At 48.8% G+C, this 27194-nt stretch overlaps 3 protein-coding genes across 5 annotated transcripts; 2 read left to right on the top strand and 1 right to left on the bottom strand.

Moving 5' to 3' along the window:
• Positions 1 to 1308: 1308 nt before the first annotated feature.
• On the top strand, positions 1309 to 6561 carry TTC24 (tetratricopeptide repeat domain 24). Its single transcript, XM_059902255.1, has 10 exons — positions 1309 to 2014; positions 2205 to 2408; positions 3022 to 3150; positions 3303 to 3415; positions 3771 to 3869; positions 4907 to 5004; positions 5161 to 5261; positions 5923 to 6019; positions 6188 to 6343; positions 6445 to 6561. Exons 1-10 carry the CDS (start codon positions 1309 to 1311, stop codon positions 6524 to 6526), a joined length of 1785 nt encoding a protein of 594 aa, XP_059758238.1. The 3' UTR covers positions 6527 to 6561.
• A 4139-nt stretch (positions 6562 to 10700) lies between these two features.
• NAXE (NAD(P)HX epimerase) lies at positions 10701 to 14000 on the top strand. 2 transcript variants are annotated; one of them, XM_059934006.1, is made up of 6 exons: positions 10701 to 10919; positions 11066 to 11174; positions 11319 to 11429; positions 11508 to 11621; positions 12773 to 12920; positions 13242 to 14000. In XM_059934006.1, the coding sequence occupies exons 1-6, from the start codon at positions 10738 to 10740 to the stop codon at positions 13442 to 13444; spliced, it is 867 nt and encodes a 288-aa protein (XP_059789989.1). In that variant the 5' UTR covers positions 10701 to 10737; the 3' UTR covers positions 13445 to 14000. The 2 variants fall into 2 exon arrangements, with proteins under 2 accessions (XP_059789989.1, XP_059789999.1); XM_059934016.1 differs by lacking the exon at positions 11319 to 11429.
• LOC132372032 (G patch domain-containing protein 4) lies at positions 13887 to 21251 on the bottom strand. 2 transcript variants are annotated; one of them, XM_059933984.1, is made up of 8 exons: positions 21170 to 21251; positions 18208 to 18348; positions 17668 to 17741; positions 17464 to 17556; positions 17277 to 17363; positions 15589 to 15680; positions 15279 to 15329; positions 13887 to 15055 (listed from the first exon to the last, which is right to left on the bottom strand). In XM_059933984.1, the coding sequence occupies exons 2-8, from the start codon at positions 18284 to 18286 to the stop codon at positions 14344 to 14346; spliced, it is 1188 nt and encodes a 395-aa protein (XP_059789967.1). In that variant the 5' UTR covers positions 18287 to 18348; positions 21170 to 21251; the 3' UTR covers positions 13887 to 14343. The 2 variants fall into 2 exon arrangements, with proteins under 2 accessions (XP_059789967.1, XP_059789977.1); XM_059933994.1 differs by lacking the exon at positions 17277 to 17363.
• Positions 21252 to 27194: the final 5943 nt, after the last annotated feature.

Here is a 27194-nt window from a genome sequence, read left to right on the forward strand (position 1 = left end):
AGGGCATTTGAGCTGTCAATCAAAGAATTCCCTAGGAGTGGGGGGCGGTACCTGGTTGTCGGGGAACCCCAGGGGCTCTGAGCTAAGAGATAAGGGAGGTAACCCTAGCCTGAGGGACCATTCCAGAAAGCCAGCTACAGAGAAGATCGAAGGAGGTAAGGCGTTTTGTGTCTGGGGCCCCAAGACCTGGTGGGGGCAGCCGGGAACGCCTCAGGAATGCGGGCTTCAAAGAGACAGGATTCCTGGCTGTTCTTAGGAGCAGGGGGAGTTTCTTTAAAAAGAAAATGTATCACTTCTGCCTGCTTCTCCTAAAGAAAAAAAAAAAACAAGGAGAAGAAGAAGCAAATGGGAGGGGCTGAGAGCTCAGCTACTGAATCCTTTCCACTCCTTTTCCTGTCTCTTGGGAGGAGAGTTCATGAAAAGGTTTTGCCTTTCTGGGGGAGAGATACTAATGGGAAACACGTGCTGATGAGAGAAATGTATTTGGGTTTAAGAGTGCCCTGGAGACCAGAGCAGGATGTTGGGGGGCTGAAACTAGCAAGCAGACAGAAAGCCAAGGAGGTAGGGGGGAAAGGGGCTCCCCTTGAGATAGGGAGTAAGCAGTAAATGGAGACACAGTAGCCCCGCTCCTGGAAGTTGGCTCCTTGCCAATCCCATGGCCTATGCAGCTTTGTGCCACCAGTGCCTTGTGTGGCTCCCGGCACACAGCAGGAGCTCACTGTTTGGTGAGCTGACTTGAACTATACCTTGAGATTAGACAGCAGGAGAACCTAGACATGAGTGGATGTCTTTGGAGGCACAGGGTGAAGGAGATGGTGGAGAAGAGGCCCTGTATGTGCTCTGTTCGTTCATCCATTCATTTATTCATAATAATAATCTAATGATCAATAAAACTTTTTCATCTCATTCAATAAGCATATATTGAAAATCTACTATGTGCCAGACCCTTCAAGTTGTAGGGGAGATAGACAGGAAAGTCAATAATCCTAAACCCAGTGTGTTAAATGCCATAAAGGACATAAGGTGCTATGGGAGTACAGAAGAGGGACCCAGTTGGTTGAGGGGAGGGGCTTTCTGAAGGAAGCTTGAAGTGAGCCTTGGAGGACGAAAAATTAGTCTGGACATTAGAGTGAGAGTTAATATGGTGTTCAACGGGTTAGATGAAGCAAAGTGAGATGGCAGAGAGAAATCCTTGAAACCCTGAGGGTCACACCAGGGCAGAGGTAGAGCTGAATTGCCTAGAGGGATAGTGCTTTGGAGGAAGCCAAGGATGACATACTGCCCCCTCTGCTCCCAATCGTCAGCACTATGTCTTCCCTCAACACTGAGGATACCCCGCAAGAGCCCTCGCCCTCGCCTTCAAGCTCCAAGAAGAAAAAGAAGAAAAGAAAGTGGCCACGGCAAGAGGCCAGCATCCAAGCCCTCACCAGGGCTGGCCACAGGGCCCTATTGGCTGGTCAGAATCACAAGGCCTTGACCAGCTTCCAGAGGGCCTTCCTCCTGGCTTCCAAGTCACCACAAACCAGGGACATCCCTGTTCTCCGGGCCTGTGCCTTCAACCTGGGGGCTGCCTACGTGGAGACTGGGGACCCAGCCAGAGGGCTTGAGCTGCTCCTACGAGCTCAACCTCAAGAGACAGCCCAGGGCGGGTGTCATGGCGACCAGTGTTTCAACGTGGCTTTGGCTTACCATGCCCTGGGTGACCTGCCTCAGGCTTTGGCTTGGTATCACAAGGCCCTGGGCCACTACCAGCCACTAGGTGACCAGGGGCAAGCCCAGGCAAAAATGGGAGCCTGCTACCAGGCTCTGGGACAGCCTGAGCTAGCAGCCCACTGCCTGCAGGAAGCGAGCCGGGCCTACGCCCAAGCAGGGCAGCCCCGGGCTGCAGCCCTGGCACTGGGGGCTGCAGCGGGCTGTATGCTGAAGAGCGGGCAGCACGGGGTGGGTGATGTGGTGCAGGTGCTGGAGGAGAGCCGGAGGCTTGCTGAGAGGAGCACTGAGCGAGGACTGCTGGGTGAGGCCTTTGGGCAGAGAAGGTGTGGGATCTGGGGAGATTAAGACTTGGTGATACTCTGAGAAGTGGGGTGGAAGCAGAGGCATTTCTGAGGGCTGGGGGAACCCTGGGAGAGTGGGACAGAGGCTGCAGCAGTACAGCTTCAGCTGCATCTGACCTGGCTACCACTGACCTTGGCCATGCCCTCTAGGGCAACTCTATAACGACCTAGGCCTGGGCTATTCCCAGCTCCAGCTGTTCCCGCTAGCAGCAGAGGCCTTCCGGCAAGCCCTGCCCCTGTGCCGGGGGCCAGGAGAGGAGGCCACGGTGCTAAGAAACCTTGGGATGGCCCACAATGCCCTCGGCAACTATCAGGAAGCCCGGGAGTTTCACCAGAAGGCTGCCGACACGCACGGTGGGTACCAGGGGCTGGGGAATGGGATTGGGGCCAAGGGACTAAGAGGGGGTTCCGGCTGGGGCCCGGAGGCTGAAGAGTAGATGGACGTTTAGAACTAATTATGGGACTGGGAAGTCCAGAACAGGGGAGTGAGGGTGTGCAGGGGGTGCAGGAGATGGGATAGCCAGACAGGACAGAGGGTCATGGGCCCAGAGGCTGAGGCCTGGGGTTGGGAAGGCAACAATGGGCAGAGGGAAGAGCCCTGGCTGGTAGAGGAGGCCTGAAGTGGAGCCAGTGCTTCCTCTAAATGATTTTGTGACATTTAGCAAGTCATTTTTGCTTTCTGAGATACAGGTTCTACATGTATAAAAATGGAGCTGTTAATACGTGCCTCGCCTGACTCCCTGGATTTATACATGGCTCAAACTAGCATGGGGGAGGCATTCAGGCCGAAGCTCAGGACTGAGGAGAGGCTGGGTTTCAAGCGTTCAGGCCTCTGTGGTGCATCTGGAGGTGTGCCAGGGTTGAGCACAAGGACTCCTGGCAACCCTCCCATTGTCTTTGGGGGGTAGGGTCCTGATGCCCCAGCAGCCAAAGTCCTCTCTTAATATGGGGCGGGCTCTGTCACCAGGCTCTGTGGGGCAGCGATGGGAGCAGGGCCGGAGCTTTGGAAGCCTGGCATTTGCACTGAGCCAGCTGGGAGACCACAAGGCTGCCAGAGACAACTATCTACATGCTCTGCAGGCTGCCCGGGACACTGGTGAGGGTGAGGGGGTTTGCAGGTGGCTTGGGGTGGGGCAAAGGTTGAGGATCCTTGGGGCTGGTGGGGAGGCAGATAGGGGGACTGGGGGTGGGGAGTACCTCTGGAGGGGTAGGGACCTGTGGGAGGACATCTCAGGCTGTCTTCCCCAGGGGACGTGAAGGGGCAATGGCAGGCCTGTGAGGGTCTGGGGGCTGCTGCAGCCAGACTGGGGCAGCATGACCAGGCTTTGAAGTACTATAAGGAAGCGCTGGCCCGGTGTCAGGTGAGACCCTCCATCCCGGAATCTAACTCTTCCCCAGTATCCCTCCAGCTGCTCTCCTGCTATCCTTTCTCTGGCTGACATTCCTGCCTTCACCCCACCATTCATTCACTCGTCCAATGTGCATTGAGCACATTGTGTGCTAGGTCCTGGGACACTATTGAGAGGAAGAGTCCATCTCTGTCCACAATTCTGGGCAGGCGGTGGCAGGACCCTGGCAAAGGCATGGGGATGGGCTAGAAAAGAGGGGAGACAAAGTCCCCTTCCCTCCCCTTTTCCTGTTTCTTTCTTCCCCGATCCCCAGAGGACCACAAAGCCCAGGCTTCCTCCGCTACCCCGTTATCCACTCTCTCCCCAGAAGGAGCCAGATTCTGTGCGAGAGCGGCTGGTGGCCAAGCTGACAGATGCCATAAGGACCCACTTGGCCCGGGGTGGGCTGCTCCCGACCCACACCCTGGTGAGCTGACACCTGAGACAAGGAGCGGGGGGTGGGGAGAGGTTACCCAGAGAAAGGGGTGGTGGTGAGCAGAGCTGCTGTCCTCAGGGCTGCTGCTGCACTTGACTGCTCATCTGTGTTCATCTGCCCTGGGGCCTGCATATGGGACATATATCACTTTCCAGAGGCCACCTGGGGGTGGGGAGGTGGGCGGGGGATTGTGGCACGTCTCCAACACTAGGGCTGTGCCAGGGCCTTGGCTGAGTGGTAACTAGCTCAGTGGGTGAAAGCCAAGGGGTGCCTTCAAAGATACTGAGCCAAACCTGTGAGCAGGTGGAAAGGTTTGTCCTTGGCTGCAGTTCCCCAAAGGGCCACAGGATGGGAGCAGTGCTCCAAGGACGTTCCTCTCTCCCCTCCCTCCTTCGCTAGGGGGCATTTCTCTGTGGGTCTCTAGCCTTGTCCCTCCTTCTCTGACTCCTTCTCCCCCTCTCGCTACCTCCCAGCTCTCTCAGCAGGTCAGTGTCTCTCCAGCTGCCTCCTCCCTTACACTCTGAGATTTCTCAGGCAACCTCCTACGCCAGGAATTGAAATTATACTTTACTATTTGTTATATTTATTTACTAGGTTTTATGTTCTCTTATTTGAAAGACTAGGACACCATATTTATAATTTGCAAGTAAAATTAAATTAGCCTGGTATATGCAGAGGACTGGATTGGGGGTCAGAAGAGCTGGGTTCCATCTGAAGTTGGCCACCGACTTTGTGTGACTTTGTCCCGGAGGCCCCAAGCAGGATGAGGTGGTCATTAAGCTCTGGCCAGGTCTGATAGTCCATGAGCCCGAGTTCTAACTTGAGAGTTACTAGCAGGGCCCTTAACACAACAAAGGGCATTGCCCTGTAATTTCATCCTCAGACACAAGGCACAGCCCAGCTGTCTCTAGCACTTCTCTGTCTCTCTGGGGCCATTGTGTGTGGAGAGAACATACATGCATACCACAACCACAGCTGGGATGGCCATTTTTCTGAAACTGATTCCCTTTACTCCCCTTCATTCCCAGACCTCAGCTCCAGGGGGGCCCCAGGCTCCAGGTGGGGCCTGCCCTGTGGTGGGGACCCCAGCCAGGGTGGGAAAAGGCACAGCAGGAGTGTGGCACAGGTGAGTGAGTAGGGCAGGCAGGAACAGAGCTTCAGGTGTGGGTATGGCCTCTGGAGGGTGTTGGGAGGTGTCACAGACTGTCAGTGGCCAGTGGGATCTGGGGAGGAGGGGATCTGGCTGGAGTGCCACTCTGCCCCCTGTTCCCTGCCCCTACAGATCTTCCAACAGGTGGGAAGATGAGTTAGAGGAGGGCCACGAGGGGAAAGAGGAAGAGTCGGCGAATGTTCTCACGACGTCTTGGGCACCAAGACTGGAGCGTGAGTCTAAGTAGGCTGTTTCCAGCTGTGCATCGCCTTCCCCCAAATGGGAGACTCTCATTTCCTTTATCCCCACGCCCCACTCTGTCATTTCCCCGCCTCAGGTCTGATGCTGAGGCCGCCCCACACACACATTGTATTCCCAACCCCAGGACCAGGCCTCCCCACTTTCTGCTTGTCTCTCAAGGCCCTGGCCCATTTCCCCTAAACCCTTTCCTGAATCGCCTCTTCCTCCCTGCTTCTGAGGCTTTCCTAACATCTAGAACTTTGTATCTTAGGGCACCAAGGCTTTCACACCTACTACATGCCAGGCACTGGATGCTTTTCTTATCTTAGCTTACTGTTTACTAGTCTCTTCCCCCAAAGGCTTGGCACTCTGAGGACAGAGTTCCTTGCTACTTGGTGACTTGAATTAACTGATGTCTTCTTTTCAGCGTGTTTTCTTCCAGGCATCAGTGACACTGGTGAATCATCCCCAACTTTAGTCGGCCCAGGTTTGCCAAGCACCTGCCCTGTACAGGTGTCTCCTCTGTGTACAGTAACCAATACATCCCCTGATACCCACCCTCCTTGTTCTTCTCCCAAAGATGTCTCGTTTCCACCATGATGGTTCTTGGTGCAGAGAGGCCTGTGATGAATGTGTTTGGTCCTCTCCATTCAGGTCCAAGACCCAGGGCCCATCTCTCATTTGGAGGCCAAGGCCCCCTCAGAATGGAGAACCCTGGCCTTCTGGTCACCAACGGCCCCCACAGCAAGAGGTGGGTCCCTGGGGGAAGGGAAGAGGCCTGGAGAATAGATAAAAGAAGTAGGAGAGGGTATGGCTTTGGATGACTTTAATGGAACATGATCACTGTTAAAGTTGGGGGAAGATGTGGTCTGGTGCTTAGGGATATGGTGCTTTGAGCCTCTTTGTCTTTGCCCTTTAGCAATCTGAACAGCCCTCACCCGGCTCTGGAGGCCCAGGGTGTCCCCTGCCTCCTGCACAGCCTGAGTGTAGGCCTCAGCGAAAGGGAGAGCCCTGCTGAATTGGGGGACAGGCGGCTTAAGCCTACTCCCTCCTGCCCTGGAGCCTGCGAGCAGAGGTAAGGGTCAGAGAGGGTAACAGAAACTGGAGCCAGGGCAAGCTGCCTTCTGTTCGCTCCCTAGTCACTCCCATTGGCAAGCCCCTCTCTGCCTCCTTCAGGTCATCCAAACAGCCCAGGGAAACCCCCAGCAGGAACCCTCAGAGGAGATCCACTGAGTCTGGCTTCTGCAGGATCATGTGACCCTCCCCTGCTGGCCACAGCATGGCCCCTGCAGTACCTCCTCAACATACACACTTCAGGGGCTTCTGGGGCTGAGCCCCTTCCCAGTCATTCCCAGTGAGCACTATATGGACACGGAATACAACGTCAGAAAGTGGGCTCCGGAGCAGGCTGGACAAGGGCTTTGCAGTCTCAGCACTGAGGTGGTCTGTGTGCTCCTCGTTGGGATTTTTGGACTCAATAAGCAAAAGAAAAATGGAAAACGGATGGTGAATTTCTCCCCTTTCCTTCTGGATTCAAACCTCACAATTGCTAAGGCCCTTGCCAGTTCTTAAAACTATGACATCTTGGTTAAGAGGCTTTGGAGTCACTGACTCCATTTTCTCACGTGGGAAATGGTGATCTAATGCTACAGAAGATACGCCTTAACCAACCAATGGATGCATTCCTCTTCCTCCAAGAAACATAGTAGATGCTGGATGCAGGCCCCTCAGACCTGTAGCAAAACTGCTGCCAGCAGCTGCAACAACAGTATTATGTAACACTGATCACTTAGCACATACCACACACTGTTCTGCAAAGTGCTTCACAAGTGTCTTCTCCTTTAATCCTCACAGCAGATGAATCCCCTTTCACAGATGAGGAAAACAAGGCACAAAAGTTAACTGGTTTGCCACCCAGGTCACACAACTAGTAAGTGAAGCTGCGATTCAAACCTAGGCAGTGAGTTGAGTACCTTCTAGAATGCTGTGCAGTCAGTTCTACTCCCCCAGTTAAGCCTTTGCTTACCGAGTTGGTTGTGTTTGATACCAAATGTGTTTATTCCAGTTGTGTTATTGTAATTTGTAATTCAATTAAATTGATGAACTAAGACTGTGAAAACAAGCAGTTTCTATGAAAACTAAGTTGAATCCTTAGAAGACGTGATTCAGGTGAGTCACCTTAAAAACTGCTGTTGAATTAGATGTAAGCAGAGAGACTATTACAGATTGGGGGAAAATCATAAAAATCTAGATGAATTTTGCACTCAGTTTGCTTCAAATATACAATTAATTTTTTTTCCACCTTAAGGACACAAATTGCAGGTGATATGTAAGTGGTGAAGTTTATGAGATAAAGAAAATGGAGAACTACAATCTTTGGCCCTATCCTCAAAGACAAGACCCTGGTCACACTTTGACAGATGGCAAATGAATGGGTTTTTTTTGGCCGTGCCATGTGGCTTGTGGGATCTTAGTTCCCCCACCAGGGATTGAACCCTGACCCTCGGCAGGGAAAGCGTGGAGTCCTAACCACTGGACTGCTGGTGAATTCCCTGTATTTTTTGTTTTAAGTCGAAATAAAATTATCTACTCCCAGTCATGTCAGATAAGAGCATGTACTGTACTGTGAATTACTTCACAATGAAATTTTGAGGATGCATTAAAATATTTGTAGAGGACCTACTATGTTCCAGGCACAGAAATAGGTGCAGGGGACACAGCTGTTAATCTTCCTTATCTAAATGGAGCTTATTATCTTGTCAGGCATTCAAGATGTCTTGATTGGGATGCAGATTCACTGACTGTAACAAAAACCAATAGAACATTGCCTTTAAATAGAGAAGGAAGGAAGGAGAATGGATTTTGAGGGACAAGTAGCAGCATCTGCCACACGAGAGTATTGCTACTGGGTCAGGCCAACCCAATATCAACCATCATTGGCTCTACCATTTCATAGCTATATTATCTTAGGAAAATTACTCGACTTCTCTCTGCTACTCAATTTCTCATCTCTAACATGAGGATAAAAATACATCATAGGATGGACAGGATTAAATTAGATAATATATGTAAAGCATCTGGAACTCAGCAGGTGCTCAGTCCACATGCCCTTCTTAAACTGGTTTTGAAGGCATTTCCCAAAGAAAACTCCAAAATCTGAAAGGCAGCAAGGTGGACTAGGGCACTTGGGCACTGCCTTCCTGAGGATAGCCCTCATTTGGCTGTTTCATAAACTCTGAGTGTGTCATAATTTTATAGTTACGTCTCATCAGAATGAAGTCAGCAGTTGACAACCCTTTAGTTACATAGTTCTGCATTTGGAGAGGCATTTCAGCATAGAATAATGCTTAAGACTACATACTCTAGGGGCTTCCCTGGTGGCGCAGTGGTTAAGAATCTGCCTGCCAATGCAGGGGACACGGGTTTGAGCCCTGGTCCGGGAAGATCCCACATGCCTGCCGCGGAACAACTAAGCCTGTGCGCCACAACTACTGAGCCTGTGCTCTAGAGCCCACGAGCCAAAACGACTGAGCCCACGCGCCACAACTACTGAAGCCCGTGCGCCTAGAGCCCATGCTCTGCAACAAGAGAAGCCAATGCAATGAGAAGCCCGCGCACCGCAACGAAGAGTAGTCCCCGCTCGCCACAACTAGAGAAAGCCCATGCGCAGCAACGAACACCCAACGCAGGCAAAAATAAATAAGTTCATTAATTAAAAAAATAAATAAAAATAAAAACACTGAAGATCACTGCATACACAGCAGCCCTTACAAAAAAAAGACTACATACTCTAGGTCAAGCTGCTTGGATCCTAGCTCCACTGACAGCTATCACTGTATCATTGGACATGTTACTCAACATCTTTGAGCCTCAGTTTTCTCATCTGTAAAATGGGGATAATAACAGAGTTGTGAGGATGAAATGAGATGATTCATGTCAGCACTGGGCACATAAACTCAAAATGTTATCTATGTCAAAGAAGCATCCTTCACATTGTGTTTTAGAAATGAATCTTCAGAATTACCAAATTAATTTTCTCAAGTAGGCCTGTAGGGAGTCTTGACTAATATATAAAAGTGAAACTACATATATACCGGTGAAGTTATAAAACAAAGTTAATGAGGTCTTGTATAAGATCATCCAATTGTAATGTAAACCCTACATTTCAATTTAGATGAGTAAACTCAATGAGTAAACCACAAACAAAGTCTAACAAAAACAATTTTCCACCACAATCCCAGTCTGATACATTCAATTTCCCACAACAAACATGTAAAACAAACATAGATGAAGGCCAAGGGTACAACCCATAGGAGATGTTAAACCTCTTATAATTAAAAAGGAGACTATCAGAGGAGTAGTTAAAAGCAGGAGGGGTTCTTGTTTTCTCAGTGAACTAGCCGGGAATGGAATTCATGATACAGAAAAAGAATATACTAGCATAAAAACAAGACCTTCAATCCTGTAATAAACCATAATGGAAAACGGAAAAAAAACCCCACAAAAACCCAAGCCCTTCATTCCACCTGGATAATTATCTTTATCTTAGTGCCTTAATGTAACCGGTCTGTTATTCCCCAAACTTCTCTCTTAACCCGGCAGGAGTGTGTTTGCATTCTTAAAAGCTCTTGGGTTACAAGTTTAGTCTTCCTCTCCAGGTTTTTCTTGAAATATTATCGTAACCTGGAGTCTAGGGTTTCAACTACATTTTTAATCTTGGCATACTCAACCTATTTAAGGTTTATGGTTTTCTATTTCCACAGCTATTACCCGATAAATAGCGATAAGTATTATGTATGATTAGGGAAGTACAGCGTGCTATCCTGGTAAACAGAGATAGGGGAAGCTAATTTGGTGGGGAGAGGGGTCCTAAGTTATATGAAATGCTTAGCAGTGTGAATAAGAACATTAATTTATTGAGCCCTATGTACCAGGCACTGTCGACGGCTTTGCATGGATTACCACCCCATGAAGTATGTACTCGTATCCCCATTTTATAGACAGGAGACTGAAACCTGGAGAGCCATGTTCACTCAGTCACTAAGTGGTAGGGGAGGAACCCGGGCTAACTGCTACGCTATACAGCTTCCTGAAAGAGCTACGAAAAACAAGAATTATTATCAAAGGGCGGTTGGAAGCAAAGCACTTTGGGTCATCTGTGAGGCAACATGAAAATGCTCCCGCGAAGGGCTGGCATCTAGGCAAGGCGCCCGGACGAGGTGGGGCCGGGGCGGGAGTGCACCCGGGGCGCTGGCGCGCACAGTAACGCGCGAAGGAGCGGTGGAGTCCCACTACCGGTCCCGCCAGCCCCATGACAGCTTCCGTCAGCGGTGCGCGCGGCCCCGGCCTCTCGGGGGCGGGGCGAGGGGCCGCGCATGCGCCGGGGCGGGGGCGGGGGCGGGGGCGGGGGCGGGGGCGGGGGTTGGGGGGAGGCGGGCGCGGGGCGGGGGCGCGCGCTCTGAGAACTGAATGTCCGGGCTGCGGGCGCTCCTGGGGCTCGGGCTGCTGGTTGCGGGCTCGCGCCTATCGCTCCTCAGAGTCCAGGCCGGCGCCTGTCGCGCGGGAGCCACCTGGTGGGGGCCGCAGCGGCTGATCTCGGGTGGCCGCGGGGACTCAGAGGTCATGGCGAGCTCAGCAGTGAAGTACCTGAGGTTGGACGGGCACGTGCTCTCTGGGCGGGCACGCGGGTAGCGGGACTTGGGTGGAAGGACCCCCCTCCCAGGGGCGGGACCTGGGCCGCGCCGCCTGCGCGACGGAACACCTGAGGGGCGGGGACTCAGGTTGTGGGTTTCCTCAGCCAGGAGGAGGCCCAGGCCGTGGACCAGGAGCTGTTTAACGAGTACCAGTTCAGCGTGGACCAACTTATGGAGCTGGCCGGGCTGAGCTGTGCCACAGCCATTGCCAAGGTCAGTGGCCAACTCTACACCCAAGGGGCAAGTCACTGTGCAAGCCACCTGGCCTAGGCTCAATGAAGTGGGAGGGACGGCCAGGCCGAGACTGGGCTGTCACTGCCCAAAGCCCCTCTGAATCCCCTTTGACTCTGCCTTCAGGCATATCCCCCCACGTCCTTGTCCAGGAGTCCCCCTACTGTCCTGGTCATCTGCGGCCCTGGGAATAACGGAGGAGACGGCCTGGTCTGTGCTCGACACCTCAAACTCTTTGTGAGTGTGCGGGGAAGGGCTGTCGGGTATGAGGTTTCCAGGACCTGGGCTTGAATCACCCCTTTCCTTTCCTCACAGGGCTACCAGCCAACCATCTATTATCCTAAAAGGCCTAACAAGCCACTCTTCACTGCACTGGTGACCCAGTGCCAGAAAATGGACATCCCTTTCCTTGGTGAAATGCCCCCAGAGGTAGGTGGTTCCAGTTCACTGCCCTCCTCAATACTGCTGCCTGTGTTCTGCTCTTCCCTCACCTTTCCAGGCTGAGCTCATTTGCTTATCTTCCTTTCTAGAGGATTAACTCTTAGAGGGCAGGGATAGTGCCTGACACAGAAGATGCCTAAAGCATGCTGTCTGAATGGAAGTGGTGTAAGAGCCTTCTCCGTAAGGCGTGCTCCATGAGTTCCCAACACTACCTTCTCTACAGCTTCATTTCCCCTTAATTTCCCCTGGTCACTTTTTTTAAAAAATTAATTAATTTATTCATTTGTTTTTGGCTGCATTGAGTCTTCGTTGCTGCGTGCGGGCTTTCTCTAGTTGCGGTGAGCGGGGGCTACTCTGTTGCGGTGCGCGGGCTTCTCTTGTTGCAGAGCACGGGTTCTAGGTGCGCGGGCTTCAGTAGTTGTGGCACGTGGGCTTCAGTAGTTGTGGCTCGTGGACTCTAGAGCGCAGGGCTCAGTAGTTGTGGGGCACGGGCTTAGTTGCTCCACGGCATGTGGGATCTTCCCAGACCAGGGCTCAAACCCGTGCCCCCCGCATTGGCAGGCGGATTCTTAACCACTGTGCCACCAGGGAAGCCCCACTCCTGTAACTCTGCAGCCAGTTCCTCTTCGCCTAGCTTGCAGTAAACACATCATCTGCATCTCCTGGGAGCTGAAGTGACTGCCTCATCCTAAACCCTTTCTTCAGATGTTTCAGATCTTGGATTTAGGAGTGGGAAACTTGAGAACTTCTTTTTAAAATTCCTTAACACATTTTACAGGTGAAGAGACTGAGATGCAAGAGAAGGGAAGTGATTTGTACAAAGTCACAGAACCAGATCACGGCAGAGCCAAGACCAGAATCTGTCTCTCCTGACTTCCAAGTCTCAGGCTGTCCTACACTGTAGCCTCCCCAATGGTTGGCAGGCCCTCAGAACAGAAAATGTGACTGGACTCAGCTTGGCCTCAATCAGTGACCCACTTGCACTTAACTCTAGGCCTCAGAATGCCATCTGAATGAGATAAAATTATATTTGTGCCTATGTGAATGGTCTGTGGGTACAAAGGACAGCCCTCTCCTGTTAAGGGTTCTTTGTGCAGCTGCCGGCTCTGACATCCTTTCCTTTTTCTGCTCTGCCACAGCCCATGCTGATTGATGAACTATACGAGCTGGTGGTGGATGCCATCTTTGGCTTCAGCTTCAAGGGTGATGTTCGGGAGCCATTCCACAGCATCCTGAGTGTCCTGAATGGACTCACCGTGCCCATTGCCAGCATCGACATTCCCTCAGGTGCTGGGTCCAAGGAGGTTGGGGGGATTGGGGCCCTGCCCTACCTTGAGGTAGGTACTAGGAGTCCTGGTTCTTGACTCAAGGTTCAGACCAAGTGTAGAGGCGCATACCACAGCCAAAGTAGGGCTGGGGAGCAAAGAGTTCAGGAATGCCCTTTACAGTGACTGTCAGAGACCAGAGCCCAGGCGTACATGGACACGATTTCCTCAGGTGGGGACCCAGGGGGCTTCCCACTCTTTTAGGACTAGAGTAGAGCAAGGTGTGGAAGGGGACTGGACATCTGGTCTTTTCCGCTCTTTCTGAATACCACCTTCTTTTCAGGATGGGATGTGGAGAAGGGAAACTCTGGAGGGATCCAGCCAGACTTGCTCATCTCCCTGACAGCACCCAAAAAGTCTGCAACCCAGTTTACTGGTCGCTACCACTACCTGGGGGGTCGTTTCGTGCCTCCTGCTCTGGAAAAGAAGTACCAGCTGAACCTGCCACCCTACCCTGACACCGAGTGTGTCTATCGTCTGCAGTGAGGGAAGGTGGGCGGGCATTCTTCCCAATAGATTTAGTTCCTCTCTCCCAGAGCTGTGGAGTCCTAGGAGCTCTTCTGGCAATAAAGGTTAAGAGATGGCAGGAGCCAGAGAGCAACACTGGAGATGTGGTGCCCTCTCTCTGGGGGAACAATATGCAAGAGGGGTTGCTATGACATTTGGGGGCAATGACAATTCACTTTCAGATGCTAAAAAAGGCTCCCAAGTGAGGTGTGCTGTCCTTTACACACACACAATTCTTATCAGGGATGCAGACAGGGAGCTGGGTGAGGTTCTCTAAACTTTCTCCTTCCACTTAACAGCATAGCAAGACTACAGGAAGTTAACAGAAGGAATTTCTTCAGAGGCCTCTAAGGAAACTAACTTGTATTCAGGACCTTCTCAGGCTGAGAATGGAGATGACAGTCAGGACTTATATATAGGCTAGGAGACCAAGCTAATGTTTATTCAATTTGGTATAGTTAGAAGCTGGCAACCTATGCGCTGAATTTGCATGTTTTTCTTAGCCTTCACAAAATTAAAAAATCAGTACATTTCTCATAGGTCTATATTTTCAGCTTCTTTTGGCCAAGATGCCCCTTCAGAGGCTGTCTGCATTCCCGTTCCCACAGCCCCCAGCATCCTTGTCCCTTAGCTGCCCGGTCCCTGCAGGCGCTTGAGTTCACCATCTCTGGGTTAGACGCTGTAAGGGGGAAATGTGCCTGCTCCCTCAAGTCAGACACGGCACTACTGCTCTCCTCTCAGCGGACTACTGTTCCAGAGCTGTTTCCTCCTTGGGAGGGACTCCTCACTGAGAGGGTGGACAAGACCTGCACCAACTCAGGTCTCTGAGGCTTCAACTCCTGAAGAGGACTCGATTGGGCTGCATCTTGACCTGGCCTTCAGTTTCTCTTCTTCTGTTTCTTCTTTTTTGCTCTCTGGTCAGTGTGGACTCCAGGTCTTTCCTCCTCTGGTTGCTTCTGCCTCTTCTTACCTCTGCCACTTGAGCCCGTGTATGCCTTGCTCTCTGCTGTCCTAGTCCTGCCATCTTCCTCATCTCCTTTATCCCTTACACGCAAGACGTCCTCCTCCTCCTGATGCCGCTGTCTTTTCTTCTTGCTTCTCCTACTTTTCCGATCACTGCATGATCTGCTTTCTGCTTCTCTGGTCCCACCATCTACAACAGCCTCCTCCATGTTCAAGTCTTCCTCATGCTGCCTCCTCTTCTTCTTCCTTTTCCTGAGGGACTGATCAGTTTGTTCTCTGTTTTTCAATTCCCCAAGCCCACTTGTTCCTGTGGTCTCTTCTTCCTCATGCCTTACAGCTGTTCCCTCTCTCTCATCTGTGACACCTTCTTCTTGATGCCGTCTTTTCTTCTTCTTGCTTTTCCTGACACTCTGATCAGTGTGTTCTGGGTACTCTTCTGCATTCCTTTCAGTTGCCGTAGCCTCTTCCTCCTCTTTCTGCTTCCTTTTCTTTTTTTGTGGGGGCTTGCTCTCAGACTGCAGTTGAGGGACCCCAGGGTCCTGGCCTTTGAGACAAGCCAGGAAGGCCTGCTCCTGGGCCTCTAACCGAGCAAGCTTAGCCTTCATCGTGATCCCAAGACGGGCAGCCCTGAAATAGATGGGGCCCAAGTCAGAGGGAGGGTATTGGGGAAAACAGGCCTAATCTCTGAGACTGCAGGGAAAGTTCGTAAGGGAGGAGCTGCCTGTCTTCAGGCAGCTTCAGAAATGGGCAGAGAATAGGAATCACTTTCTCTGGGGTGAAAAGAGTGGCACAGGGGTGGGCTTGTGATGGGGAGAAAAGAAGGGAGCCCAAGAAGCTAACCGCTACTTACTTGTGTGCTGTTCGCCCCTCACAGGCTTGGAGCAGCATCTCATCAGTCAGACTGTTGGGGAAGGGCAGGAATCAGGAATTACAAACAGATCTGGTGGAAAGGCTTGACCTCTCCTTCCCTCTAAAACATTCCTTCAGCACTGAGTTCCTATTCAGGACCCGGCACTTTTCTAGGTGTAGGGGATACAAAGATGAGTACAACACATTTCCACCCTGAAGAAGCCCACAGTCAAGCATTACACTTGGTCCTTTCTTTTGAGATTGGAAGGCATCTCCTCCCACATGCCCCTAGCACTAAAAAGAAGTCTCACATCTTTGCAGGCTTGGGCCCCTGGCTGTCGTCATCACTGCAGCTTTCCAAGTCCTTGTCTGGCTTCTCCCCACTTGAAGTCAGTGTGGCCATCTAGAAGGAGGAATCATGGGGGTGGACAAGGCCCACTAAGCACCACCACCATTGCTCTTCCCTCCTGGAAAGGGAAGAGCAGTGGTGCCACTGCCACCCTGAACAGCCACTGGCACAAATTTGTCAGCCCCCAACATCACTCCTTGCAGCCCCACACAGAGGTGTGCCAAACTGCATACATCAACTTGGGCAGGAGGTGGGCTGCAGTTGGGGGTGGGTGGGGTGGGGGCAGTCCTGGCCTCCCTGGCTCACAGCCAGCTAGTGGACAGAACAGGAAGGGAGGAAGAAGTGCTCTGGGTCATCAGGTCTTCACAGTGGGACAAGTGCCCCCTGGCGGTCATCCCATGGTGCCAGTAACGGACAATAAAGATGCTACTTTTCATGCCCCTCCCCCCATACCTGTGCACAGTACTTTAACCAGGTTAAGAACCTACTTTGGGCTAAGAAGTTGGGGATAGAGTGGAATAAGGATGAGATGGTTCCAGCCCAGATGGAATCTACATGGTTGAGGGGTAAAGGAATATGTCAGAACATAGAAAACGATGATGAAAGTGTTGTCTGTGCTAGAGGAAGGGTACCCTACTCAGGCTTCAGGGTTTGGGGAATAGTTACTACAAGGAGCTGAGCTCTGGAAGACAAGAAAAAGGTCAGCAGGTAAAGGGGCAAAGGAAGCAGAATGTCCCAGGCAGAGGGAATAGCATGTGCAAAAACTTGAAAGTGAAAAAACATGGTACCTTGAAAAGATTCAGATTCCATCTGGCTAAAGTGTAGAGGTCCTGAGAGGTGGCGAGAGACAGGCTAAGAAAGAAGGCAGGGACAAGGCATGAAGGGCCATGTGAGCCAGTCTGACACATCTGGACTGTGTCATCCTAGGTCAAGGAGGAGCCAGTGACAGAATGAAATTTGTGTTTTTCAGAGAACACTGGATGCTTTGTGGAGGATGAACTAATCGCAGTGGGGTTTGAGACTAGAGTGAGGAGTATATTTATGAGGCTGTGAAAGAAATGAGGCAGGAGAGGATGATGGTCTGAACTGGGGCAGAAGATGGCCACAGAGATGAATGGGAAGGATTTGCTAGATAATACATAGAGCCCTTAAGGACGTAACAGAGGATCGTTAAATGTTAGCTCCCTTCTATTGGCGGGCTAGAAAAGGGGAGTCTCAACACCTGGGTTCTAGTCCTGTCTGCCATTACTAGCCAGCTGTGGGCTCTTCAGCGAGCCACTTTCCCCCCTTTTGGCCACATCTGCAAAATAAGGACAATGGATCAGATAATCTTGCAAGTCTCCTCCGGCTTCTAAGCCCTCTGAATTAGACATCCCCTCCCTGCCCTGCTCTGACAGTTCCTGACTGTGCCCCACCTCCCACTCTCTGTTGCTGCCCCCTCAGCAGATGGCAGGGATACATTCAACCTGAAGATTTCAATTCTTGCTGAGGGTCTGGGCAGTCTAGGTAAGCAACAGCGAGGTTGGTCACAGGATCCCACTGTTAGGACAATCCTGAGAATAGGTAGGGCGTACAAGGCAATTGTTCAGGCCCCAGGGGAGACCAGGGAAGGAGAAAAGGATGGGCCTTCTCACCCCCAGCCTCTAATACCTTCACAAACTTCTGATACAGCAGGTTGGGCTTGGCATGATCATGACGGGTGGTCTCCTTAGACAGGCACCTTATCTGTACTCCATCCTGTGGGGGAGTATCCGTGAGTGGGTGACATGCCATGTCTCCCTCACCCCCACATGTCCCAGGCCCTCATGGTTCATGTGCCTACTATTAGAGCTTATACCTGCCCAGTTTTCACTACCAAGCTGGCCGCAGTCTTGTTGAAGAGATCATTCCACCAGTAGTTTGTGAACTCTTTGGCGGGGTCGTGTCCCACCTGCCAGAGGAAGAAGTATGAACTCAGGACCTGTCATTCCCCTCCCTCCCCCTATCCTCAAGGCCCCCCTCTCCCATCCACACTGACCTCCCTCAGCCTGCCCAGTCTTACCCCATGAGTGTCCTGCTTCAGCGTTACCCTGAGGGCCTGGGTGATGCCATTCTCCTTCCGGCCCAGGCCTTTGCCTGCAAACAGTGAATGATTTGGCTTATTCCACTCCTGCCCCAAGCCCTCACAAGGCACCCCCAGCACATGCCACTCCTTGCCATTCCACATATCTAACTTCGGGCATGCTCCGTCCATCCTGGAAGCCCTCCCAGTTGCACTCTTCCTAGCACCTCTCCATGCAGTCCTCCCATCTTTGAGCCCAAACTATCTTTCCTTCATAATTCTCTCAGGACAGAAGTCGTGTCTCTTCCTCCCCCTCCCAGTCCTCCGAACCACTCTTTCTCACTATCCACCATCATATTTCTTCCCTTCTTCCCTTTTCTGGAAATGTCAGCAATTTTCTTCTGCAAATTTCCCTTTAAACTAACTTTCCTGCTCCAGTTGAACGGACTACATAGGGGTTAATCCAGGATGATGCCTCTTCCCTGGGCAGAGGGTAGTGAGGGAGTTGAGGGGATGTGAAAAGGGCCCCATGGGAATCACCTTGAGTCCATCCATGCTTTAGCAGCTGCTCCTCAGCAAACTTCATCCCACGACTCTTGACCTCTGGGGTGACACTCATGGTGAGAAAAGAGTCACTGTCCTCAGGCCCTCACCAGAGAAGAGAAGGGGTCACTATCTTCCCTTTAAGAGGAAAAAAAGAAAGTGCCCAAGTCATCCATCAAATCCATCCTGACTGCTCTTATAAGAACTCTTTCCTGAAGCTGGAGCAGAGACAGAGGAAATAGGCCTGGTCCTTGGGGAGCTCCCTGTCCGACCACTGAGAGGTCAATGTCAACATGTTGAAAGCCAAGGAGACCTGGTATTAATAACACCCAAATGTATGGAGAATTCACTACATGCCAGGCTGTGCTAAGATTTTACATGGATCATTTCGTGTACTCTTCCCAGCCCGGGAAGATTTCCTGAACTTTACATTCAGAAAAGTATTATATCCCTGTTTTACAAATGAGGAAACTAAAGCCTAAAGAGGTTAGGTGACTTGCTCAAGGTCACACAGCTGATACATGTAGAACTCAAACCCAGGAAGCTTGTCTGCAGAGTCCCCACTCTTTACCACTACCTGATAGCATCTCCCACGATTTATTACCACGTAAAAACAAAGCAAGGAGGTGCTTGTTAACCTGAGTTATAAGACAACAGTACTTAATAGAGCCCATATCCTATACCTGTGCCCCAGCATTTACACTGTCCTCTCAATGTGAAGGCTACGTGCCTCTTCCCCACTGTCTTTTTTTTTTTTTTTTTTTTTAAATAACTTTAATAGCTGCACAGTATTTTTTTTTAATAGTAATCTTTTATTTATTTATTATATTTATTTTTGGCTGTGTTGGGTCTTCGTTTCTGTGCGAGGGCTTCCTCTAGTTGCGGCAAGTGGGGGCCACTCTTCATCGCGGTGCGTGGGCCTCTTCACTATTGCGGCCTCTCTTGTTGCGGAGCACAGGCTCCAGACGCGCAGGCTCAGTAGTTGTGGCTCACGGGCCTAGTTGCTCCGTGGCATGTGGAATCTTCCCAGACCAGGGCTCGAACCCGTGTCCCCTGCATTAGCAGGCAGATTCTAAACCACTGCGCCATCAGGGAAGCCCCCCACTGTCTTTCAGTCTTGTTGGAGCACCCCTTTTGAAACTGTCCAGCTTAGGAAGGGCGCTCTTATTGAGCATTTAAAGCGTAACAGAGGGGTTACACATATTGCTATACTGTCTCATTTAATTCTGACAGTCCTGTGAGATACACCTTATCCTTATTTTACAAAGGGTTTTTTGCCTGGGGTTACACAGCTGGTAAGAGATGGAGCTGGAATATGAGCTCAGGTTGCCTGACTCCAGAGTGGCCCACTTTCTATCACATTCCCAACTACAGTCATCCCTCAGTATCAGCAGGGGATTTGTTCCAGGACCTGCTGTGGATAGCAAAACCCATGGATGCTCAAGTCCCATACTAGCCTTCCGCATCCCAGGATTCAACTAACCACTGATTATGTAGTACTGTAATATTTATTGAAAAAAATCCACATGTAAGTGGACCCATGCAGTTCAAATCTGTGTTGTTTGTCAACTGTAGTTGCATTTCTTTAGAGTCGTTCAGGTGTTCCTCATTTTGGACTCCACAATGGCACTGTCCGACTTATATACCAAATTTGTCTCTGAAACGGTTAAGATGGCTTATTACACAAGACATTCAAAACTAAGACTATCACTGCTGACTTGAGTCACTAAAGTTACCTTGTACTAAGATCATTTATTATAGGCATTGCAGACCATTTTAAAAGCTGATTAATGGCACTCCTGGAGTAACCCTCTGGCCTCCCCAAGTGACAACTCCAAAGGCTAAAACTTTCAGTTGTGTTTAAGAATGTCTAGTGAGTATGCTAATAAAAAAAAAAAAGTCAGACACATCAAGTCACCCCTCCTAAACATTACATATTAGGCTTAACAACGATGACCAGTCTGGTTAGGTATGAAGAGTAGCAAATTTAGGATGAATCACATTTCTGTTCACATTTCTACTGTGAAGGATGATTACTTGAAAACCTAATTGACACCTTGAGAGTCCCAACAGAAAAGCACTGAGTGAAGAAATGGCCCTATCTTGCTTCTTGATAATGCAAGAGAAGTAAAATTCAAACACTGAGGCCTTTGAGGCCACCTCAAACCTCTGCTTCTTCTCAGAAGTTATTTCTAATCTATTAGCCCCCAGATTTCAATAACAACAACCACCAACACGTGCATTTACTCAATGCCAGCCTGCTGCTAATTGCTGCACACACATTATTTCATTTAATCCTCCCAACAACCCTATTAGGAGGTTTTTTTTTTTTTTTTGGTAATTGACAAATGGCGCTGAGAAGTTTAGTTACTTGTCCAAATCAAACAGCTGGCAAGTAGCAGATCCAGGATCTCAGGCATTCCAGAACTGGTGTTCTTAATCACTACATTCCTCAGTCTCATAGACGTTTGTACTTTACGCTGTAAAACCTACCACTGCCTGTCCCTTGTCGCAGTAATTCGAAACTATACGCCCTGGTTTTATTACCCAACCCCGGTGTACTTAATGCAACTCCAAGAATCGAGAATGCGTTCAGTCATCATTCGTTGAACTGAGTGACATAGATGGTAATTGCTTTAACCGACCTAGAACGGATAACTGGACAGAAGCAACTAGATCCCAGGCTGTGCGCCACAGTCTTTGTGAAGGCTTCTAGCACACTTTCAGGAACTGTTTTCTTTCCAGTCAACCTGAGTTTTCTGGAGAAGGGGCCCAGGGCCACCTTCCTTACAGCGATTCCAAAGAACCGGCAACCCTTTCCCTAGGCCTCCTTCCTCTGAGGTCTAAACTCCAGCCCTCCTCCCGCAGTTTCACTTGGGTAAAACTACTCTCCTGCTCTCACATTTGCTCCTGAGCCCGGGCTCCGACAGCCACCGTTCGGGGGACTGTAAGCTCTTACCGTTAGTGCAAGGTCCTCTCCGCAGAAACATGTGCCAGACGTGATCTGTGCGCCGCCATCTACCCGGAAGTGCCGTTTCGGTCGTTCTAGGCTGTTGAAACCATAGAGACGCACGCCGGAACCGAACTCTCGGTCGTCCCCGGAGGAACTGTGTTGTGCCCATTTCGGGAGATCCGGAAAGTGTTCTGTTTACTTCCTCCCTGCAGGTCTAAATGGCCGCGGGACTTCAGTCCTATCCGGCTCTATTGGGATGCAGAGAACAGCTTTGGGTCCGACACTGACTAGTTACAGGCACAAATGTGAGGAAGGAAAACTTTAGGGGAAACCATTCAGAGTGGCCTGAGAGATTCGTGGAGGCAGAGAAGGAGGTAGTACCTCTGAGGTGATTTGCGGGGATGAATACTCAGCCTTCAGGGACAGTTATTTATAAAATCCTAGAGATGAGAGGTTTCAGTAGGTTCATCAAACACTTTTTGACTCACCACTCTGTGCCAGGACCTGCCCCTTTTGGTACTGGTGATACAAAGATGCATAAGAGAGAGCCCTGACTTCGGGGTGCACCTAGTCTAGCCCAGGGAAAATCGGGACCTCGAGTGGGACTGGAGAGAGAGGGAGGATCGCGGAATCCATGCCAGGTTGAGGAGTTTGGACTTGCCTTTTAAGTATTAGGGTCCATTGAGCAGGGGAGGGAAAGAACATATTGCAAACAAATCAACAAGAGAGGCTGCGCGTGCTCTCATCCCCACAAACTGTTCCTAGGCTTCACTGAGCCACCCAAGAACTAAAACCTGAAAAAAAAAATCCCTTGTTTGCGTCCCTGTATCAGTATTTACGGTAGCTTAGAGCCCGACCCACCCCACCCCCTCCCCCACTCCCAAGGAACTTCAAAAAGAAAAACTGCCGTGTCACAGTAAAATTTTGTCATAATTGCTCAGTATGTCATACTCCCTAATCCCCATAAGATTTTTTTTTTACATAAAATTAATTTTACTTTAAAAATATGCTACCTGGGAAGGAAAAATAAAGGGGGAATCCCCTGGCGGTCCAGCGGTTAGGACTCCGCGCTTTCACTGCCAGGGGTCGGGTTCGATCCGTGGTCGGGGAAATAAGATGCAGCAAGCCAGAGCAGCGCGGCAAAAAAAAAAAAAGAGAGAGAGAGAGAGAGAGAGAAAATTCCACAGATAGGTCTTCAGTTTCCACCATTTTCCCACTCCATCTCCCCTATCTATCAATCTACCTATCTATCTAATATATTATACTGTGGGCATAAAAGAGGTTTGAAAACTCCTGAATAGGGCAACCTCAAGGGCCCTTTCTAGCCCACAATTTCTGTGTGGCATACTTTGCCAGCCACTCCAAAAACCTAATGGCCATAATTCCTTGACTCAAGATTCTTCCTCTGGCCTAGGACCTTGAACTCCTGTTCTGCCTGACTCACTCATTTGATAAACATTTATTAAGGGTCTTCTGTAGGCCAAGGGCTAGGGGTCCAGCCCTTGTCCTGTTGGGCCTCACCGTCTTGTGGGAGTGTAACAAGTTACCAGGCATTTATATGAGTGAGTGATGAGAGCTGTGGCAAGGTCAGGACACAGTGCTACGGGGGTAAGAGGAGAAGCCAGGGCCCCTGAAGGCTTCCTGAAGGAGCCTCTCCCAGGCTGTAAGCCTGTCCCTGGGGGCTATGTGGGACTGCAAAAGAAGAAATGGGCCTCCAGGAGTTCCAAGTTTCATGGGGTCTCACACTCCTCACAAGAGTTGTGAGAAATAAAAGCCATTGTAAGAGAACAAGAATACATGGCTACTTATAAAGTGAGCTTAGGGTCTTTCTAATCTGCCATCTTGGCTGCTCTCAGTTCTGCATGCTGGGAAGTCCAAGATCAAGGGACTGGGACGATCACCTTCTGGTGAGGGCCGTCTTCCTGACTCATATCTGGCACTTTCTTGCTGTGTTCTCTCGTGGTGGAAGGGGCCGTGACTACTTATATGGAAATAATCTAAAATGCAGACATAGCAAGATCGATAGAAATATTTATTACAGGAATATTTATAAAATGGAAAAATTGTAAAGAACCTAAATATCACACAACAGGAGAATGGCTAAATAAATTATAGTGTAACCGTACAATGCACTAATATGTAGCTTTTAAAGGAGTCTTGTTAACTTGGGGGAAATGTCTACGATATGATTGAAATGAAAAAAGCAGGTACAAACTGGTTCCTGCATAGTAAGAACCCATCTATGTTAAAAATTCATAGGCAATGGCATCAAAAGGAATAAAGCACTTAGGAATTTAACACAATATAACAGAAGAAGAGCAAGAGTTGTACACTGAAAATTACAAAATGTCATCAAAAGAAACTAAAGAAGAGCTACGTGAATGGAAAGATACATGTGTTCATGGGTTGGAAGACTTAATAATATCACAATACTCTCCAAATTGGTCTACAGATTCAACACAATCTCTATCAAAATCCTAGCTGGCTTTTTTTGCATAAGTTGACAAGCTGATTTGGAAGTTCAAATGGTAATGCAAGGAGTCCTTTTTCTCGAAAAAGAACAAAGTTGAACGACTAACACTTCTCAATTTCCAAACTTACCACAAAGCTATAGTAATCAAGACTGTGGTTCTGGCATAGGCTAGATATAAAGATCAATAGAATAGAAATGAGAGTCCAGAAATAAACCCATACATTTATGGGCAATTGATTTTCAACAAGAATGCCAAGACAATTCAATGAGGAGAGAATAGTCTTTTCAACAAATTATGCTAAGACAACTGAATAGCCACATGCAAAAAAAAATGAAGTTGGACCCCTACCTCGCATCATATGCAAAAATTAACTCAAGATGAATCAAAAACCTAAATGTAAGAGCAAAACCTCTAAAGCTCTTAAAAGAAAACATAGATGTAAACTTTCATAACCTTGGATTAAACAATAGTTTATTAGCTATGAGTCCAAATGTACAAGCAACCAAAGGAAAAAAACAGATAAATTGGGCTTCATCAAAATTAAAACGTTTGTGCTCCAAAGGACACCATCAAGAAGTAAAAAGACAATTACAGAATGGAAGAAAATATTTGCAAATCATATTTCTGATAAGGTTCTAATATCCAAAAAATACATAAAGAACTCTTACAAGGACTTCCCTGGTGGTGCAGTGGTTAAGAATCCGCCTGCCAATGCAGGGAACACGGGTTCAATCCCTGGTATGGGAAGATCCCACAGGCCGCGGAGCAACTAAGCCCGTGCGCCACAACTGCTGAGCCTGCACTCTAGAGCCCTCGAGCCACAACTACTGAACCCGCGTGCCACAGCTACTGAAGCCTGCGCACCTAGGGCCCGTGCTCCGCAGCAAAAGCCACCACAATGAGAAGCCCACGCACCGCAACGAAGAGTAGCCCCCGTTCACCGCAACTAGAGAAAGCCCTTGCGCAGCAACAAAGACCCAATGCAGCCAAAAATAAATAAATAAATAAATAAAATTTTAAAAAAGAACACTTACAACTCAATAATAAAAAGACGACACAATTTTAAAATGGGTAAAAGATTTGGATTGACATTTCTCCAAAGAAGATATACAAATGGTTAATAAGCACATGAAAAGATGCCCAACATCATTAGTCATCAGGGAAATGCAAGTGAAAACCACAATACAATATCATTTCACACCTTCTAGGATAACTATTATTTTAAAAATGAGCAATAACAAGTGTTGGTGAGGATGTGGAGAAATAAGAACGCTTATACATTGCTGGTGGGAAGGTAAAATAGTGTGGCTGCCTTGGAAAACAGTTTGAAAAATTCCTCAAAAAGTTAAGCATAGAATTACTGTATGACCCAACAATCCCACTCCTAGGTATATACCCAAGAGAATTGAAAATATATGTCTATACAAAAACTTGTACACAAAATTTCATAGAAGCACTATCTATAGTAATAGCTAAAAAGTGGAAACAATCCAAATGTCCATCAGCTAATAAATGGGTAAACAAAACATGATCCACAATGGAATATGATTAGGTCATCAGAGGAAATGTGGTATTGATACATTCTACAACATGGATAAACTTTGAAAATATGTTAAGTGAAAGAAACCAGGCACAAAAGGCCACATACTGTATGATTCCATTTACATGCAATGTCCAGAGTAGGCAAATCCATTGACATAGGTCAGCTGGGAAGAGGAAAATGGAGAGTGGCTACTAATGGGTGGGTGGAGGGTTTCTTTTTGGGCTGATGACATGTTCTGGAATCAGTGGTGTTGGTTAAACTTGTGAACATACTAATACCCACTGAATTGTACACTTTAAAAGGGTGAATTTTATGGTATGTGAATTATATCTCAAAAAACCCAAAAAACCACAGGCACAGTAAAAGAACAAGGGAACACTAACATGTTACAGGCAGTCATTCTGAGATGAAGGAATTATGAGTAAGTGCATACCCTTCTTTATATATTCTCTCTGAATTTTAGTTTTTTCTACAATTAACATATTTTATCAGGAAAAATAACTTTAAAACATCAAATGAATACAAATCAGAGTTCCTCAGTGCTGAGGAACTTCGTGCAGAAATGAGGAGAAAGGGGCTTCCCTGGTGGCGCAGTGGATGAGAATCTGCCTGCTAATGCAGGGGACGTGGGTTTGAGCCCTGGTCTGGGAAGATCCCACATGCCGCGGAGCAACTAGGCCCGTGAGCCACAACTACTAAGCCTGCGCGTCTGGAGCCTGTGCTCCACAACAAGAGAGGCCGCGATAGTGAGAGGTCCGCGCACCGCGATGAAGAGTGGCCCCCGCTCGCCGCAGCTAGAGAAAGCCCTCGCACAGAAATGAAGACCCAACACAGCCAAAAATAAATATAAAAAAATAAATTAATAAATTAATAAATAAATTAAAAAAAAAAAAAGAAATGAGGAGAAATATGATTGGCAACAGGGAGACCTTCAGGAGGAGGTGAATGTGGCCCTGAGATGACCAACTCTTTTTTTTTTTTAACTTTTTTTTTAATACATTTATTTATTTATTTTTGGCTGCGTTGGGTCTTTGTTGCTGTGCGCGGGCTTTCCCTAGTTGCAGCAAGTGGGGGCTACTCTTCATTGCAGTGCGCGGTCTTCTCATTGCGGTGGCTTCTCTTGTTGCGGAGCATAGTCTCTAGGCGCGCTGCCTTCAGTAGTTGTGGCATACGGGCTTGGTAGTTGTAGCTCGTGGGCTCTAGAGCTCAGGCTCCGTAGTTGTGGCGCACGGGCTTAGTTGCTCTGCGGCATGTGGAGTCCTCCCATACCAGGGATTGAACCCGTGTCGCCTGCGTTGGCAGGCGGATTCTTAACCACTGCACCACCAGGGAAGTCCGAGATGACTAACTCTTGAATTCCTTTCTAAATTTCTGGAGCAGAATGAAATCCTAAAAATTAGGTATTGGGTTATCTTTCTATACTCTGAGTCCACACACAGTGTCATAAAAATCATACTACGCTAACAAATCCCTCTGGTGCATAAACTTGTGTAACATTTTCTTCTACCTCTTCTCAGTTGTTTATTCATGTATTTATTCTATTACTGAAATCTGAGAATGAGGGAAGAGAAAAGAGCCTGTGGTTGCAACTACAATTGTGGGGATTTTTTTTTTTTTTTTTGCCACACCATGTGGCATGCGGGATCTTAGTTCCCTGACCAGGGATCCATCCCATGTCCCCTGCAGTGGAAGCGCAGAGTCTTAACCACTGGACCCCAGGGAAGTACCAAATGTTGGGATTTTTGAAAGCTTATATCACAAATATTGGCAATGTTTACCTAATATAATGTTATTTTTCTTTCTGTTGAGAAAAAAAAAAGGCGCGCCTATGTCTCTTAGGGTTTTTTCTTAGACTGATATTATTTCTTAATCCTCAGGCCTAGGCAGTTTGTAATTTTCCTACTTCATTAACCATTTAAGTCCATAACAACAAAAACATTACAATCCCTTGTGCAGAGTGCTTTGCTATTTAAAAATAGTGGGTTTTGGGGACTTCCCTGGTGGTCCAACGGCT

Source organism: Balaenoptera ricei, chromosome 1 (assembly GCF_028023285.1).
Source record: "Balaenoptera ricei isolate mBalRic1 chromosome 1, mBalRic1.hap2, whole genome shotgun sequence".
In the NCBI taxonomy this organism is placed as follows: domain Eukaryota; kingdom Metazoa; phylum Chordata; class Mammalia; order Artiodactyla; family Balaenopteridae; genus Balaenoptera; species Balaenoptera ricei.